The sequence below is a fragment of the Schistosoma haematobium genome, chromosome 5, assembly GCF_000699445.3.
Source record: "Schistosoma haematobium chromosome 5, whole genome shotgun sequence".
In the NCBI taxonomy this organism is placed as follows: Eukaryota; Metazoa; Platyhelminthes; class Trematoda; order Strigeidida; family Schistosomatidae; genus Schistosoma; species Schistosoma haematobium.
In genome coordinates, this window is record NC_067200.1 from 9,593,015 (window position 1) to 9,609,627 (window position 16,613).

Below are 16,613 nucleotides of genomic sequence, written 5' to 3' on the forward strand. Positions count from 1 at the left end.
CGCAATCTTGATTCAGTCCTTGAACGATAAACTAACTGGTTTAACCTCGAGGCTAGAAATGTGTGAGTTCGAAGGGAAACTAACTTCCTTTTGTAGAGAGGAAGATTATCTAATCAGCTGACTGTTTGACAAGCGCGTGCGAGAAAAGACGAGTCAACTGGAGAACTACATTTTTATACCTGATCTCGATTAGATATATAAATAGATAAGACGACCATAACGCACAAACAATTAGAGAAATACAATACAACCATGTACGCAAATCCTATTATTCGTCCTTGCTGCGCCCTTATGCGATTTGACTATAAATGTAATTGCCCACTTTTCGCATCTCCGCTACTAATTCGTTCGATGTGCTTATAGCTTTGTGATCTGCGCTATCCGCTAATAAATTGTAGTTGCCGCTCCTCATTACCTTCTGATTTTAAACACCATTGAAGATTTGTATTATAACGGTTATCAAGGTGATCGATTAACGAAGCACAGCCACCACAGTATGGGTTTTTTCAGTCGTGATCGGATCGAGTACAATAGAAAACTAATCTACTTCCAATCATCGCCTTCTAATTTGTTGCTGGGTTAGAAAGGGCTCGAGTACCAATGTGTTAAGATATTAGGTATTGTTCACAGGTCAGTTTGTTGATTCTCAAAATAGGTCGCCGGTCCTACTGCGATATGGGTGAATCAAAATCCCAACTCTGCAATATTGTACGCAATATGTTTAGCCATAAAAATCAGCATTGCTAAAAATATGACACGGTTCATTTATTGCAGTAAGTTTTTCCGCATATTGATTGATTAGTTCTCTTTTTTAATAGCAATACTACCATACTTCAACTAAAACATCAAGAAATACAATTGAATCATCGGACTAGCTATCAGTACAAGTCATTATAACAACTAAATATGTATATACACAGCATAGATAGATTTCTTATAGATAATCTACTTGGTACATAGAATGATGAAATGTTAGGCAGTTGACTAGAAAACCTGGAAATAATTTTCGCGGAAGTTAGCACTCAATACCGAGTCATACCTTATCTCTAGGGAACTAATGGTTTTCACTGTAACTCATAGATTAGTTACTCCGTTTCATTCTGAAACATTACTAGTAAGCTACTCAAGCTGTGGATGAGTCTTGTATGACTGAGGTAGTAGTCAATGTTAAACCTATCTACTTTTCTACTGCTGATTGAATTCAGTCAATCAAGTTGCAGTTTGACCAGTCATCGAAGCGACTTTATTTCACGTGTACTATAATGGATATAGTACGTGATCAAGGGTAGATTATATAATAGTCAACATTCATCACCAATAAAGAATGGTGAATAGTCATTTATTCAGTTAACAAAACTCATCAGACCGCAGGTGCATCCACTCTTTGTGTTCTCTCAAATCCTAGTCTCCTTGTTGTAACGAGTGGATTGCAGTTTATACGCGCAGCGTATTTATCGATCGCTTTTGTGACACGTAAACACGTAATGAACGACCTCGAGTCCCGAATGGCCCTGCTTCGCTGTTTACCCCTGCCAGTTGAGTCCAGAACGCAAGTCTCGGCCTCTGAGATATGAATCATTATATTTCAGACATACTCTATTTATATACCAAACAAACAAACCACATCGTACCATAAAATAGAAAACAACATTTACACAATATTTAACAAGCGAAACAAATATCCACCAATAGGGAGTGGACATTTAAAGTCCAAGGTCACTGTTAGACTTAACATGATAATTATTGGTATATTCCTCTGCATCCCTAACACTCTTGAATCCTCATTGTCTCTTTATTTCTCTTTTCAAACTTATTACACTGGATTACACTCTTTAAATAACATCTTCAAACCCTAATCTTTCCGATTACTGTTTATACTCTTACCGCCTCTACCACTACGTGATTTGTGTCGACAACTGCATCTCTGTGCAAATGTGGTGTGGCAACTCGAAGTGATGTATGTACGTGCGAAGTTCTACGTTGTTACTGACTGACTGACTTTATTTTTTCACATGAATTCTTTCCATTCAATGGAAAAAGAACAAACATTTCTATTTAATAAATATGATTTACAGATATTTACAAAATAAAAAAACACACACAAATACACCATTCTATCATGGATTTGTACAGAAATAATATTTGAATCAAACAATTGCTGATATTATTTCTTCTTTTTTCTAACAATAAGATTACCTAAAACACAAGGGAAAATAAATAAACAGTAATGTATTATTATTATTATCCAATGGTGTTAATGCATAACTTCAATCGATCCATGATCTCTAGTAACCCTTCATCAATTGTTTGAGGTGGTGTCACACCCGACACGGACTGAACTCCACAGGTCATAGCTTCTCACTAGAACTTCAGGAACATGATTATTATCAGTATCGGGATTTCTGGAGGAGTCCCATTCTAGGACGAAACGGCTATACAGTGCTTCCAGGTTTTTAATGGTGGTCCAATTTAAATCGGCTCGTGAATTCAACTGTGAAAATACTACAATCTCCACAAATCCCCATATTGATAATCTTAACTCATTACTAGATACCTGGATTTGAGCAACGTTCTAAGTGTATGGGCTAAAGATGCTAAGCAGCTGTTCAAATAGAACTAACTGAAGTGGAATTCACAATTTTCACAAAGTGGAAAGCATCAATTCAAAGGGCCACTCATTCCAAAACAAATTGAAAAGTATCAGATGAAATTACTTTGCAAATGAGGCGAAATATACTTTTCAGTCAATAATTGACTTAAAATAAACATAAACTTTAAATGAGGCACAGAACACTAATAGTCTGACAATTAAAAGGTCCAACTAAACGAGTTAGTTTGGACATACATGAAAAAAAACAAATAACTGATGCATATTTTGGAACCAAAATTCGTAGAGGTTTTACATGACTAAAGTATGTTTTTTTCAGTTTTGCTAGTGGGATATCTGCAGTATGAGAAATCTTGACTAGATATATTTCAACAATTGGTTTGATGGATAACCATGAAGTATTCACTTTGTATAATATTTCAACCTGACTGTAGATAGCAATGTGCATCCACAACACTGTAACAGGGGATCACACCCAGGTGCTACAGTCTAGCATGCCAGCATCAAACCTTCAGACAGCTGAGCCAACGGTGTCGATGACTAACTGCAACTGATCAATGATATTGTGGAACCATTTTTCATAATTTTCGATGGGTATCTGCCTCACACATAGACGGTTTAGCTCCACTGACAAAGGATATCTAAAGTAGCTTCCACATACCCAGCTACAGTCCAGAGTAGGGAGAGTCCGCATTCCCACTCCGAATGCTTTCATATAGCCACTGTCAGGAACGTCCTACTCAGTACGGAGGTGTTGTTTACGAAACTGAGAGGAAGAAAAGAAAATGTCCGGCATTCTAAGTGGATTGATAGATATGGAGGATCCAAATAGGGAAGTCAGAAATCTCTGATTCCAAACCAATGGTGCACATGGGCTCCAGAATCCTGAGGGAACAAGTGGTGTACGAAACTATTGTTGATCACCGACTAACATGGGACTGGATCTTCTAACATTGCTCTACTACCTAGTGTAGTAAACCTCTAGGTCAAAGGCTCGTGGAGTGGCGTTCTAAGAAAACCATCTGTTTCGACTTGGGCACCTGGACAGTATTCTAGCCCTCACATAGGTCAGATGACAAAGTGTGGTACCTTTTTATACCGTGACTCCTACCGTTTGTGTATTGAAATAAGCATCAATTCATGAAAACATGTTACACTATGAACATTATGTTTGTCACTTGAAGTACTTACTTTTGAATGCTTTTTTGACAACTGATTTGTTAGATTTTTCATTGACTTCTAATTTCTTTTTACGTTTCTTTTCAGTTCCTTCATCTAATTGAAATTTAACCATTTTAGAATTTATTGGTTTTTCATCAGTATTAATTTCATCTTGTGTTGACAATTGACCAGCACGTTTCATACCTTCAAGACAAATAGCACGATGTGTTTCACGTTCAGCTTCATTCGCTAAACGTCGAGCTTCATGTTCAGCACGACGTTTTGCACGAATTAGTTCACGTTGTCTTAGACATTCTGATTGATGAGCTAATTCAGATAGTGTACGTGTTTGCCAACGATGATATAAAACTGTACCAGTGTTTACACCTTCTTCTATCTGGTTAAAATTTAAAGAAAAAATTATTAACAAACAATATGAATTACGGTTTAATTAACTCGAGCAAAATCAAAATGTCTGTTTAAACAAAAAGGATTTTAGAGACGTCATTGGATGTTTAAGAGAAAACATAATCATAATCGAAAAGTTAAATTATTGTGTGTATAGTGTAAGTGAAAATTGATTTCCATACCGTGAAGGTGTACTGAATAGAACACGGGTGCTTAATTCGCAAAATTTGCATCAATTGTCTCAAAATGACTCAGACTTCATTGTTCTTGCATTTTCATACAAATTCCATTCTGTTTCCATTCTTTACTGTTCGATCCTCTTGCTGCCAGAGATTCTGTTCCTGATTAACGTCATATACTACTTATGTCGATAATAAGTAGCACACACCACAAATGCCCGAACACCGAATACCGTGCAATGCTAACCGGTGTTGGAGATGGTTGGAAGAAGGTTAGGGAGGCAAAACCAAAACGTGGCATCAGTGCTTGAAGTCACTAACTTCTAGCTTGAGCCATGTTGGTAGATGCAGACTACTTGGTTGGGGTCCGCGTGACTATTGTAACCAATGGTTGGAGGCTCTTGGTGACATCGCTCAGAATCGGTCACAATGGCGTCAGTGTATACACTCTCTGTCTTCTCTTAAACTAAGAGATTAAAATCGCTTCATATCTTTCTTTCTACGAACTAATTCTTTCTTCCTGTAATATATCTTTAAAGCAATCTTTCTTTTATATATTACCACCTCTGAATTAACCACTTATATGAATCCGGTGTCCATCTTGTGTTAATGAGGTATGGCAACTTGGACCGATGCATATATTTGCCTGGTCCTACGTTGTGGCTGACTGACACACCACAAAAGGTGATTGTTGTATCCGAAGAAGATTCAATTATGGGTAACTGCTTACCACCTCTTAATATATATATATATATATATATATATATATATATATATATATATATATATATATATATATATTGTATACCTGTCAAGTAACTAGATAAATGAATAGCCCCCAAATGCCCTGGTACGACCGAGAAAGGGAGAGTCCGCTCTCCCTCTAGAAATGCTCTCACATGGCCACGCGTATATAGCCTCTGCTAGGGAAGTTTTACTTACTGCGTTCTCACACCAGGAGTGTTGTTTACGAAATTGAGAGGACGAAAAGTGAATGTCCGGAGCATTAACCGGGTCGGTGAACACGGTGAGTCCACCTAGGAGAGTTGGAAAACCCTAATTCCAAACCAATGGTGCACATGAACTCCAGGATCCTGAATAAACAAATGGCGTATGAACCAATCGTTGGTCACCGGCTACCATGGGACTGCATCTCCTTACGATGCTCCACTGCCTTGTGGGTCAGACCTTCAGGTCGAAGGTTTGGGGTGTGGCCCTCTAAGAAAACCACCTGGTTCGGTCTGGGCAGCCAGACAGTACCACAACCCTTACACATATCAAGTGAGATTTGTGTGGCGCCACCATGTACCAAAATCGATGTGTTCAAATAATAATAATAACGTCTGTACAAAATACACGATTCATAGAGTAGGAGCTGATATTGGTTTTCTGGACTAAACGGGAAGGGCTTGGTGTGAAGGACAAATAAACATTCCGAGTTGATATAAGACAACCAGTGTTTTTAGACGCACCTTTGGTTTAGCCTTTCAGTACATCGAGGTTCTCAATAGAGGTCTAAGATCGGTTTGTGATGTAAAACTATGAAAACTTCATTATCTCCACAAAATCCTGTACTGATATTGAATATATTTTAGAAATATACCTTTTCTTGGTTAAACTTTTTCGCTACATTTTGTAGTAAACGATTCTTCTCGAACTTAACACAATTAGCTCATTTGATGATATTGAACTGTATGAAAGAATAGTTTGATCTGTCCAATCACTCGATAAGAATACTGATATCTAACGTTGATGGCATAGTGTCGGTTGCTATGTCAAGCCCACACAGCTTATTCTACCTTCTGGACAGGCCAATCTATTCATGCTTCATCAGTCACATTTTGACCTCGTTAATTATTCGCTTATCAACCTTGACTGTATTTGCGTGAGTGAATGTGTGTGCATTTGTCATTTTACTCATCACATGTCTGTAACTTATTTTTGTCTGACAAATATAAATTCACACTTGGCTAGATCGAGTTGGCTAATATGTCTTCTCCAAACCGTTTTGATCACTCTCTCCCTCGCTCCGATTATCTTTTTCGATCAACGATTGTATGAAATATAAGTATTCGAAATCAGTTCTCGTATTTAACATATTCAATTATGTTATTCACTAACGCAATCTAAGTCGATGATTATATACGAGGATTGGCCGCATGTATATATCAATAACGATCAGCACATGATATGAAAGGAGATACTGGGCCATAAAAATAGTTCAAAATGACAGAATGAAAAGATACGTATGAAAGAAAAGCGAAACTCAAGGTCTAGAGCAAGAGAAACGAAGTATCTATGTACGACACTGTAACCAATTCTGCGTCATGTTATCGAATGTTTTAAACTACTGATTGTGGTTATTATACGAGTCTCCAAACGCCCTGGTACAGCTGAGAGTGGGAAGCGTCTGCCCTCCCTATCGAAATATTCTCGCACGGCCACGTGTATACAGCCTCTGCCAGGAAGTCTTACCCACTGCATTCTCACACCAGGAGTGTTGTTTATTTATTTATTTATTTGGACACATGAATATTGGTACAGGGGAGCGCCAATATATATGCGCCACACAAAACAACGAAAATTCGAGAGGAATACAAAAAAGCTAAGGAGCGCAACAAAAAAGAGAGAAAAATAACGAAGAGATTGGTGTAGGGTAATGTGCTAGTAATCAGGGAACGCAAAGGTACAATCGGAAGAAATCTTTCAGGTAAGGAGACAGAACCACTTTTTATGAAGAAAGTAAAGAAGGTTACACCAGGATCGCCACTGGCTTCTATTCTGAGCCATATCTGATAACGTCTCTAGCCACTGTGTAGCACCATCTCTCAGACCCCAACCAGGGAGTCGTGAAGAACCAACACAAGCCAGTCCTTTGCAGCTTTCTTTCATGCCACGACACCATGTCATGCACTGACCACCTCTCCGCTTCTTCCAACCAGTCCCAGAGTCGGCAAATAATGCACGACGTGGAATTCTCTGGGACGACATTCGGAGAACATGTCCAAGCCACCGAAGTCGGTGTTTCAAGATGGTGACACCAATTGAGTTATCATCTCTGTGCCCGAACACACGATGCCGAACCTCTGCATTACTGACATGGTGTTGCCACTGAATGTCAGCAATCCTTCGGAGACAGCGATGATCAAACACAGAGAGTCGTCTAACGTCCTCAACTCGGAGAGGCCAGGTTTCACAAGCATAGAGCAAAACTGCTCTCACCGACGCGTTGTAGATCCGGCCTTTTACAGCCAGACTAACATCACGAAGGCGCCAAAGGTGGCCCAGATTGGCATAAGCCACTCTGGCTTTCACTATTCGTGCATTGATCTCATCACTCACACCCCCACCAGCACTTATGCAGCTACCCAGATACACGAACTTCTCAACTACGTCTATCTGCACACCGTCCAGGGTGAGTACAGGATTAGAATCCTGCCAGTCTTGTAGAAGTACTTTGCACTTCGAAGGTGCAAAGCACATACCATACCTACGGACATTGATTGCCAACTGATTAAGTGCGGATTGCATGCCTTGGGCATTATCGCACAGTAAGACAATATCGTCCGCATACTCAAGGTCGAGAAGTCTTTCTCCAGGCAACAGATCCACACCACCATTACTTACATTCATCAGAGCTGTTTCCAGAATGTCATCGATGGCAAAGTTGAAGAGGAATGGTGAGATTGGGCAACCCTGCCTAACCCCACTGCTCGAATGGAACAATGGAGAGAGGTGGTTGTATGCCCTCACTCTGCCTGAGGTGTTTTTATACACGGCTTTTAGGATGTTAATAAACTTCTCAGGCACACCCTTCTTCAATAGACAATCCCAGAGAACAGTCCTATCCAACGAATCGAACGCAGCCCTGATGTCAAGAAACACTACGATTGTTGGCCTTTGAAAAGTATGGCGGTGTTCTAACATTTGGCGGAGGGTGAAGATATGATCAATACATCCTCGACCAGAACGAAAACCAGCCTGTTCCTCGCGAGTCAATCTTTCTCGGGTTTTGAACAACCTACGAAGTATGACGGAAGCCAATAGCTTGGACGCAATCGGAAGTAGACTTATCCCCGATAGTTGTTACAGGAACGACGTGAACCCTTTTTAAAGATAGGGACAACTATCGACTCATTCCATGACGTTGGCACACTCTCTAGTTCCCAAACCTTTGTGAACAACGTCGTCAATTCCTTAGTCAAAAAGTCACCACCATCTTTAAAAAGAGCCGGAGGTAAGTCATCTGGGCCAGGTGATTTGTATCGCTTCAAGAGTTGGAGTTCCTTGCGGACTTCCTCCTCGTTTGGTGGATCAGTCGTCACCGGCCATGGAGGGCAGGACAGTCTGACCGATGTTGCCGGAGCAGCAGGCCAGTTGAACTGCCCTTCGAAAAATTCTGCCCACCGTCCAAGACGTCGATGGATGTTAGTGATTGGCATCCCATCATCCCCGCAGATTGTTTCACTCACACCAGACTTCTTGCTGCCAGTGGCTCGGATGAGCTGGAAGAGCTTCCGGTAATTACCAGATGCAGCTGCTGCTTCCATCTCATTAGCACGCTTCGACCACCAGGCTTCTCGGTCCTTACGCAAGCTTTGCCCGATTTCCTTACATAACATCCTTCGTTTATGGTCAATTGAGAGGACGGAATTGAGAGGACGAAAAGTGAATGTCCGGAGCATTAACCGGGTCGGTGAACACGGTGAGTCTACCTAGGAGAGTTGGGAAACCCTGATTCCAAACCAATGCTGCACATGGACTCCAGGATCCTGAATAAACAAATGGCGTATGAACCAATCGTTGGTCACCGGCTTACACGGGAATGCATCTCCTTACGATACTACACTCCATTGTGAATTGGACCTTTAGGTCGAAGGCTCCGGGTGTGGCCTCCCAAGAAAACCACCTGTTTCGGTCTGGGCACCCGGATATCAAGTAATGGTGGTTTGAGGTTAATCTCACTCTACTGGCTAACATTTTTTTGACAATCCAAACAATAGTTAAGCACATATTACGAAATTTCAAACCATCTCAATATGGAATATTCCGACGACTGATACGATCAAAAAGCTAAAGCTTGGACATGTCTTCTAATTTCATATTTCAGAGCTACAGAGTAATATACATGTACTGCTCCACCACACAATCACATTTTGTTTAGCAAACAGACACTGATAAAACTACAATATTAAAGGAAAGTATGAGTAAATTAAAAGAAAAGAAAATTTTATATCAATTTACTTTAATTAGATTTAAAGTAATTCTTGGTCCAATTTCAGTAAGTCGAATTGTAGCTTTTTTAGCTGTGCCTAAATGTTTTAATCCATGTATTGAACTAGTGCCATGACCATGTTTACGTTTACGTGATTGTATAGCATCTGCGTTAGCGAATCCAGAACTTGACAAGTGAACATCTGAAACTAAATCAACTTCTTCCATATCTGATAAAATATCTGATAATGCTGAATCGGATAAAAGTCCTGTTCTGTAAATGAAAACAATAACAATAATGACCATGTTCGATTGAATTCAATTAAGAACGATGTGTGTGTACGTACATTATAACACAAAATATATATAAAATCAAAAATTTTCAACTAGCCACTTTTTATAATCAAAGACGGACGGTGGCCAGTGCAATCCAGGACGCGCGTTTCGTCCTGTTTGGGACTTGTCAGCTGGATGTATCTGCATCCCAGAGTAGATGTTCACTGCGGGACTCGAACCTAATAGTGCTTGTGATTTAAGGCAATATCGAGGCGATTTGCACAGGATGCACATATACCAATAAGAGATTGATCAATCGGAAGATACAAACAAACAACACAAAATAAATTTAGGCAGTTCCTAGTTATTAATATACAAATTTGTCTTTAGCGAAAATAGATGAATCCATCTTGTCAAATAATTAGAAGGATAAAAAAGAGAATTTCCAAGCGTTCCTACGCAGTAGTTGGGAATATGTAGTTCGAGTAAAAGATTAGTGTTTTCTTCCAGTTCGAACTGTTTTTTAAAATGGCCAATAAAAATGACTGAATTTCATGTAAAAACAAAAAACAAGAACTAATGGTTGATTAGTCCCTACAATAGAAACGGAATACTACTATGTTAGAGATCGTTTCAGGATCCAATGTTATATACAGTTAAGATTTACTTCTTACATACAATTAATTATTTTTTTATCGTAATCTTTCAATTAATCCAACTAACTATTGTCATGCGAATTATTACTCTGAATCTATTACCGGTTTTACTATTCACAGTCAACTTTTGGTTTGACCATGAATAATTGTTATTTTTCATTTTGTAGAGAATATTTAGAATGGGAAGATTGCATATAATCTAGGTCATAAATTCTATTATGAAAATACTACAATCTTTACAAATCTCCATGCTGATAACAATCATATGCTCACTAGTGATTAGATTCAAGATGTAAATTTTGGAGTTTTAGTGAGAAGCCGTGACCAGTGTCATCCAATACCCGTCGGGTGTGAGACAGTTATCCACCTCAAGCTTACTCAAGATCATGGATCACGACAATCACGCGCGAGACAGAAGGTCCTGAGTTCGACTACCGCGCGTGATCATGGATGAGCACTGCTATGTCCAATACTAGAACAAACGGCCGTCCAGTGCTTCTAGGTTTTCATTGGAGGTTCAGCTTATAATTAAACTTTGAAGATACTACAACCTTCACATATCCCCATGCTGACGAAATATAATATAACATAGTGGAGGCCGATTACTGAATTCTGGACTCAAGTGATAGAGCAGAAAGAATAATTAAAGAATTGAAGACCAATAAGGACTAGTGCTAGTTGGACGTATAACCAGTCAACGCAAAGAGAAAGAAAGAGACTAAGTCATAGAAATCAGAATCCTAGTTAGTGTTTTCGTCAAGTGATATTAGAAAATGGCCACAAGACAGAACAACAATTATCGTACTGTTGTTAGTATATAATTTACAAGCAATATCATTAAAAGATTCTTTGTTTTGGAACGCCTTTCATCACACAGAGTTAACATTAACTGTAATTAATTGATATTAAAAATGGTTTAGGGGGGAATAGGTACAAAAGTTCCACAAGCTATTTGACACTTTTGCAACTGATTGATTATTGGGTAGTGACTAATGTACTGTACGCCAAATCCGTCTTATTGCTTATCAAAATTTATTAATCAAAATTTGATATAGATACCAGTCTAAATGACTCGACATCGTGTGAGTAAGTTTGTCAGTCAGTCAGTAACAACGTAGAACTTCGTACGTACGTACATCAGTTCAAGTTGCCACATCACCTTAGCACAGAGATGCAGTTATCAATTCAAATCCCGTAGTGGTAGAGGTAATAAGAGTATAAGCAGTAATCGGGAAGATTAGGGTTTGGAGATGTTATTTAAAGAGTATAATCCAGTGAAAGAAATTTGGAAAGAGGAAAAAAGGAACATGAAGAATTCAGAAGAGACATGAAAAGTAAGTTTGAGATTTAAGGCAGTGTTTGGTGGTAGTCGACAGGAAACCCTAGATTTGGGTCTCATGTTATCCGGGACTACCCAGAAAGTTGTGCCTGTAATGTTAGGGGAAGTGGTCATCCTAGACGGATTCGATTTGATGTCAATACTGGAATGAACCAGTCTTACAGGTGGTCGATTGCGCCGAGGATAGATCAGCGGTAACGTCTTTGAATGTGGAGATGGGTGACACGAAAGCGAATCCACCAGGCAGCATCTATCCCTTCAAGAATACACTTTACTGATGAGTGACAAATAGCACGAAACCTAGAGCAATAGTTTCTTGTCGATTACCCTCACCAACACATTACATAGTTGACACTCCTTAACAAGTATTTCTAGAATGTTGATAAACATCAACACAAATGTTAAGCAGTTTCATAGTTAGAGATATAACTTGTGAATTACTCAAACCTTAACTTAAATGTTTTAGGATTGAGATTGTCGCTAACCAATAAAACCCAACTCTCACAAAGAAGACAAGGTGAGGAAATAGTAGTTAATACTACGTAAAGCAACTAATACTGATTTAATTGGTGAACAGATATATCACTTAACACTGTGATTAAAACATATTATCCAACCATAAATATTTTCAACCAGTCATAAGCAATACGGAATCTTGAACACATGTATGTCGGTTAAACTTGACATATCATATCAGTAAAGAGAGACGAGATTATCAGTAGTAATAGAAAAATTTAGGTTGTAAGACAAAAAATCATAAGATTCAAGATTTGAGAGACGAGTGAATGCATCGATTTTCAGCCTTGTCACCCAATATCACTAACCAGCAGTCTTCACCTAACTATACGGATTAGTTCAACAGTCAATGTCTCTATTTACTGATCCGACGTTTTCGAATAACTGATCCTAGATTTCTTCCAACCTCCTGCACCGACAAATATTTAAAGTTACTTCAGTATATTAAACATTACAAAAATTATTGTTCTTAGTAGCAAAGATTACTTCCTTACTTAGTTAAAAAATCGTCCATAGATGAATATTTCGCTAAATTCGGTACACCTGTTGTTTTTCCTGAACCACTTGGACCAATTCCACATTTCAACTCAGAGTTATCAACACATCGACGTTTCATTTTTGCACCGCCAACACCAAGACGTCGTAGTGCACGGCTTATACAACGATTTTCAGTACGAATATGAAAGTGTCGAATGTAAATTACATCATTCACTTGCTGTAGTTGGTGCTGTTTTGTATCGTCACCAGTACAACCACTACTACTATTGTCATTAGTAGTAGTATTAATGTATGCAGTGTCGACTTCTCGACTAACAAGTAAAACTCGTTTTACTGTACTAAGTTTAAGCTAAATAAAACAAATATAGTAAGAAAAACTATCAAATAGTAGCAAAATAACAGAAGCGTCAAGGCAGGAATGACATCTGAACATCAAACACTTTGACTTTGACAAATGATTAAAGTGACGTAACAGGTTAAAAAACACTTCCTTTTCATTTTCTTTCCCTTTATTGCTACTGGATGGTGATATCTCTGGGATATATGTGATTCTAGTTTATATCAATGTTTAGTTGCTATGCGAAACATGACAGGTCACAAGTTTATGCGCATATTTAGTACAGAGGAAAAAAATTAAATGGTCGATTGGATGCTTTAAGTTCGCTAAATGATTGTTTGCATGGAAAACTTTAGCGTTCAGATGATGATGTTAATTGTGTTTTGTTTCCAGATAGTAATCTAATTACTAAACAATATATTTCTCTTTAGTTTAACGGAATTGTAAATGATAGTGAATTTTTATTAATCTTTCATGAAACTGACTAGTTCTTCGATTAGCATATGTCCGGCGCTTTACCCCCAACAAAGGACAGGCCCTCCCGAAAAAAAAGGGGATAAACAACCCTCAGCCCCCCCCACCCCAAGGAGAAAAACCCCCCCCCCCCCCCCCCCCCCTTTGGGGGTTGAAAAAATGGGGGGGGAAAAAAATTGATTAGCAACTTCTTTAACCATGCTGTTATCAATCTACTACTATGTTTATTGATATATATCAGAGTAATGAATACATAATATTGATACTACAATCAACATGAAAACTATGGATGAATTACTAAGTAGTATAAGTAGATAATATGACGGTAAAAACGTATACTGATGGTCGACTTCGCTTGAAGCCAATACGGTCTGGACACAATTATAGTAGAGAAGTTTTATGATTGCTGTCAATTTCGATCATCAATTGGTTTACCTATATTCCCAGTAGTACTGACGAATGACCTTCAAAATACTCATTGATACAGCAATTACTGAACAACGCTCAAGATCTTAATGTATACTGGTCCTCGAGCTCCTCTTCTGACGCAGTAGCCAATCAGAAGACAATAATAAGAAGCAGGTCAGTTCTAAATTGTACTCAATTCAATCATTTATCAAAAATCACACAATAATATACTTGGAATGTATGACGGCACAACGATACAATCATGAAATCTCAATGTGTACAACCTTAGTGATACAAAACTAGAGTATTGCGAAAAATCATTAATTAATGACAAATTTGGAACGATTAAGCATATAACGAATAACAAGTCAAATAAAAGCTTAGAAGTAGATAAGTATCAAAACACAATAATACAAGTAACAAATTACTACAAAATCTCCATTAAGTCAAACGCTTTACAGATGAGGAGGACCTTGATGACCAATATACATTACAGTTTCCAGTATTATATATATAGACTAAGAAAAGTTATCAAAAAATGGATGAATACAATACAAAACAGACCTTCGGAACATTTAATGGAGGCAGTAAATTTTGAAACATATCTACGACTAAACGTAGATGTGGCAATGGAGCGGATGTATTCGCGTTCGTACCGCCCATACCAAATCCAGTCATTACTAACAAAGGCGGTGAACTATACTGACGACTATCGAAAACTCGACGAACCAAAGTTTGTATATCACGTTTCAAGCTATATTCAGCAACACGAAAAGTAAGACTAGGTCCATGCGGAACACGAATCATGTGTAGATAAACACCACCGTGGTTACTACAACTTTTACTGGTTACTGCTTGAATTTCAGTAGTATCTGATTGAGAGAAAAAAGTGGCAGTATAATATATTTAAGTCACAGAAAGAGGTCATAACGATAAATCAACTGAATAAGAAGCGAAATTAAACTTATGGTTAATCACTTCAATTGCTCTGGAAACTGTAATGTTTGAAGAAATCCAGTGTAAATACCACTTTTGCATTAGTACACAGTCTACAACACACTGGGCAATAAAATAAAAATCTGAGGAGTGCATAACCTCTGATGAACACGAACCTATTTACTGGTATTCATATTTCGTGCTAATTCGCGAAAATAGCCCAGATCGATACGTGTATAAATAAAGCGAATTATCTGCATTATATAAGTTACTATCGGAACTGCCAGTTTTATCATAACAAGTTAAGTGCACAAAGCTGATGTTTAAAGAGTTCCTAAGTTAGACATGTGAAACCTAATTACTTTACGTTTTCTGTTATGCAACTCGTCTCATTCAACTCATTTTTTGTGTATTACTTTATACTACTTGTTGATGTTCAGTAACCAGTTTCACAGGGTAATATACTACAGTATTTACATAAACTACAAACATTCAATATATCGTTTTGTGTAATTACATTCTCTCAACTTTTGTAACAGTTAATTCCAGTTCTGTACATTTGCTGAATATTCGCTTAAATGAAACAGCTCTCATATTTGTGTACTTTTAGTCCCCATTTTGATTGTTGATAAATAGTTGTTAATATTAGAAGAAGCCGTCAACAATTATTTCCGCTATCATGTGTTGTACCTACTTATGTGTTATCATTACAGGAAACCTTTCTCTTACCAGATATACACATGCGGTATTCGCTAAAGGCTGAGATTTGTAACCAATTTCTAAATATATTCCTAAATAACAAAACCGTTCTTTATAAAAATCGGTGTTTGTAAATCTCAGTTACGCATGTATCTCGATTGTGTAGTTAAGCGCTGCGACAGATGTAGCACTTGGATTCTTATTAGAAATGAGGAGATACATTATAGTGTCTGTGAAAACGGTCTGTCTCTTTGAAATCATGACTTCGAAAATTTAATCATTGGCTGATAGTAGAATAACGGAACTTATATACCTCACAGAAATCAACCATGGAGTCTACAAGGATAGATAAGCTTTGAAATGTAAATCAATTAATCCAGCAAGCTAGAATAAAATAACATACATCAACACTAACGTAGCATGAACATTCGATAAACGAAAAAGCAATTTCAATGAAATAAATTATCAAACAAAATGGGAAACTACAAACTTTGTTCAATTGAAGAATTTTCATTTTTTAACTGTTTTGCAGAAGCTTTAGCTAAACGACGGGCACGTTTCTGTTCACGTTTCTCATCATTAGGGTGTGTGAAATATAACAAATGTGTTACGTTCAATGGACCAGCGATAGTAATAAAATCTTTCAGTACATTCTGACGGGTTACACGTAAACGGCTAGCTGTAAAGGGTTCGAAAATCTCTCTAACATCGAGAGATAATTGTTTCACTAAACTTCCAACACCAGGACGTGAGAAAACCATGGTATGTGGGGTTTTGGTGTAACGTTTTTCCTCCAATGCAAGCGCTGCATTTCGTGCATTCCGTACCGACTTTGGACGTTTCTTATGTACCATTATACACAAGAATATACTGAAATAAACAATAAAATACTTCATAAAACATA

The 16,613-nt window shown here is 38.0% G+C and overlaps 1 protein-coding gene across 1 annotated transcript; it reads right to left on the minus strand.

The window, feature by feature from the left end:
• Window positions 1-1,482: 1,482 nt before the first annotated feature.
• Window positions 1,483-16,605, minus strand: MS3_00009113 (uncharacterized protein; the record flags this gene model as incomplete). The annotated part of the gene is made up of 6 exons (XM_051217453.1): window positions 1,483-2,196; window positions 3,800-4,166; window positions 9,601-9,844; window positions 12,852-13,204; window positions 14,639-14,946; window positions 16,200-16,605. 6 exons carry the CDS (start codon window positions 16,603-16,605, stop codon window positions 2,165-2,167), a joined length of 1,710 nt encoding a protein of 569 aa, XP_051064856.1. The 3' UTR covers window positions 1,483-2,164.
• Window positions 16,606-16,613: the final 8 nt, after the last annotated feature.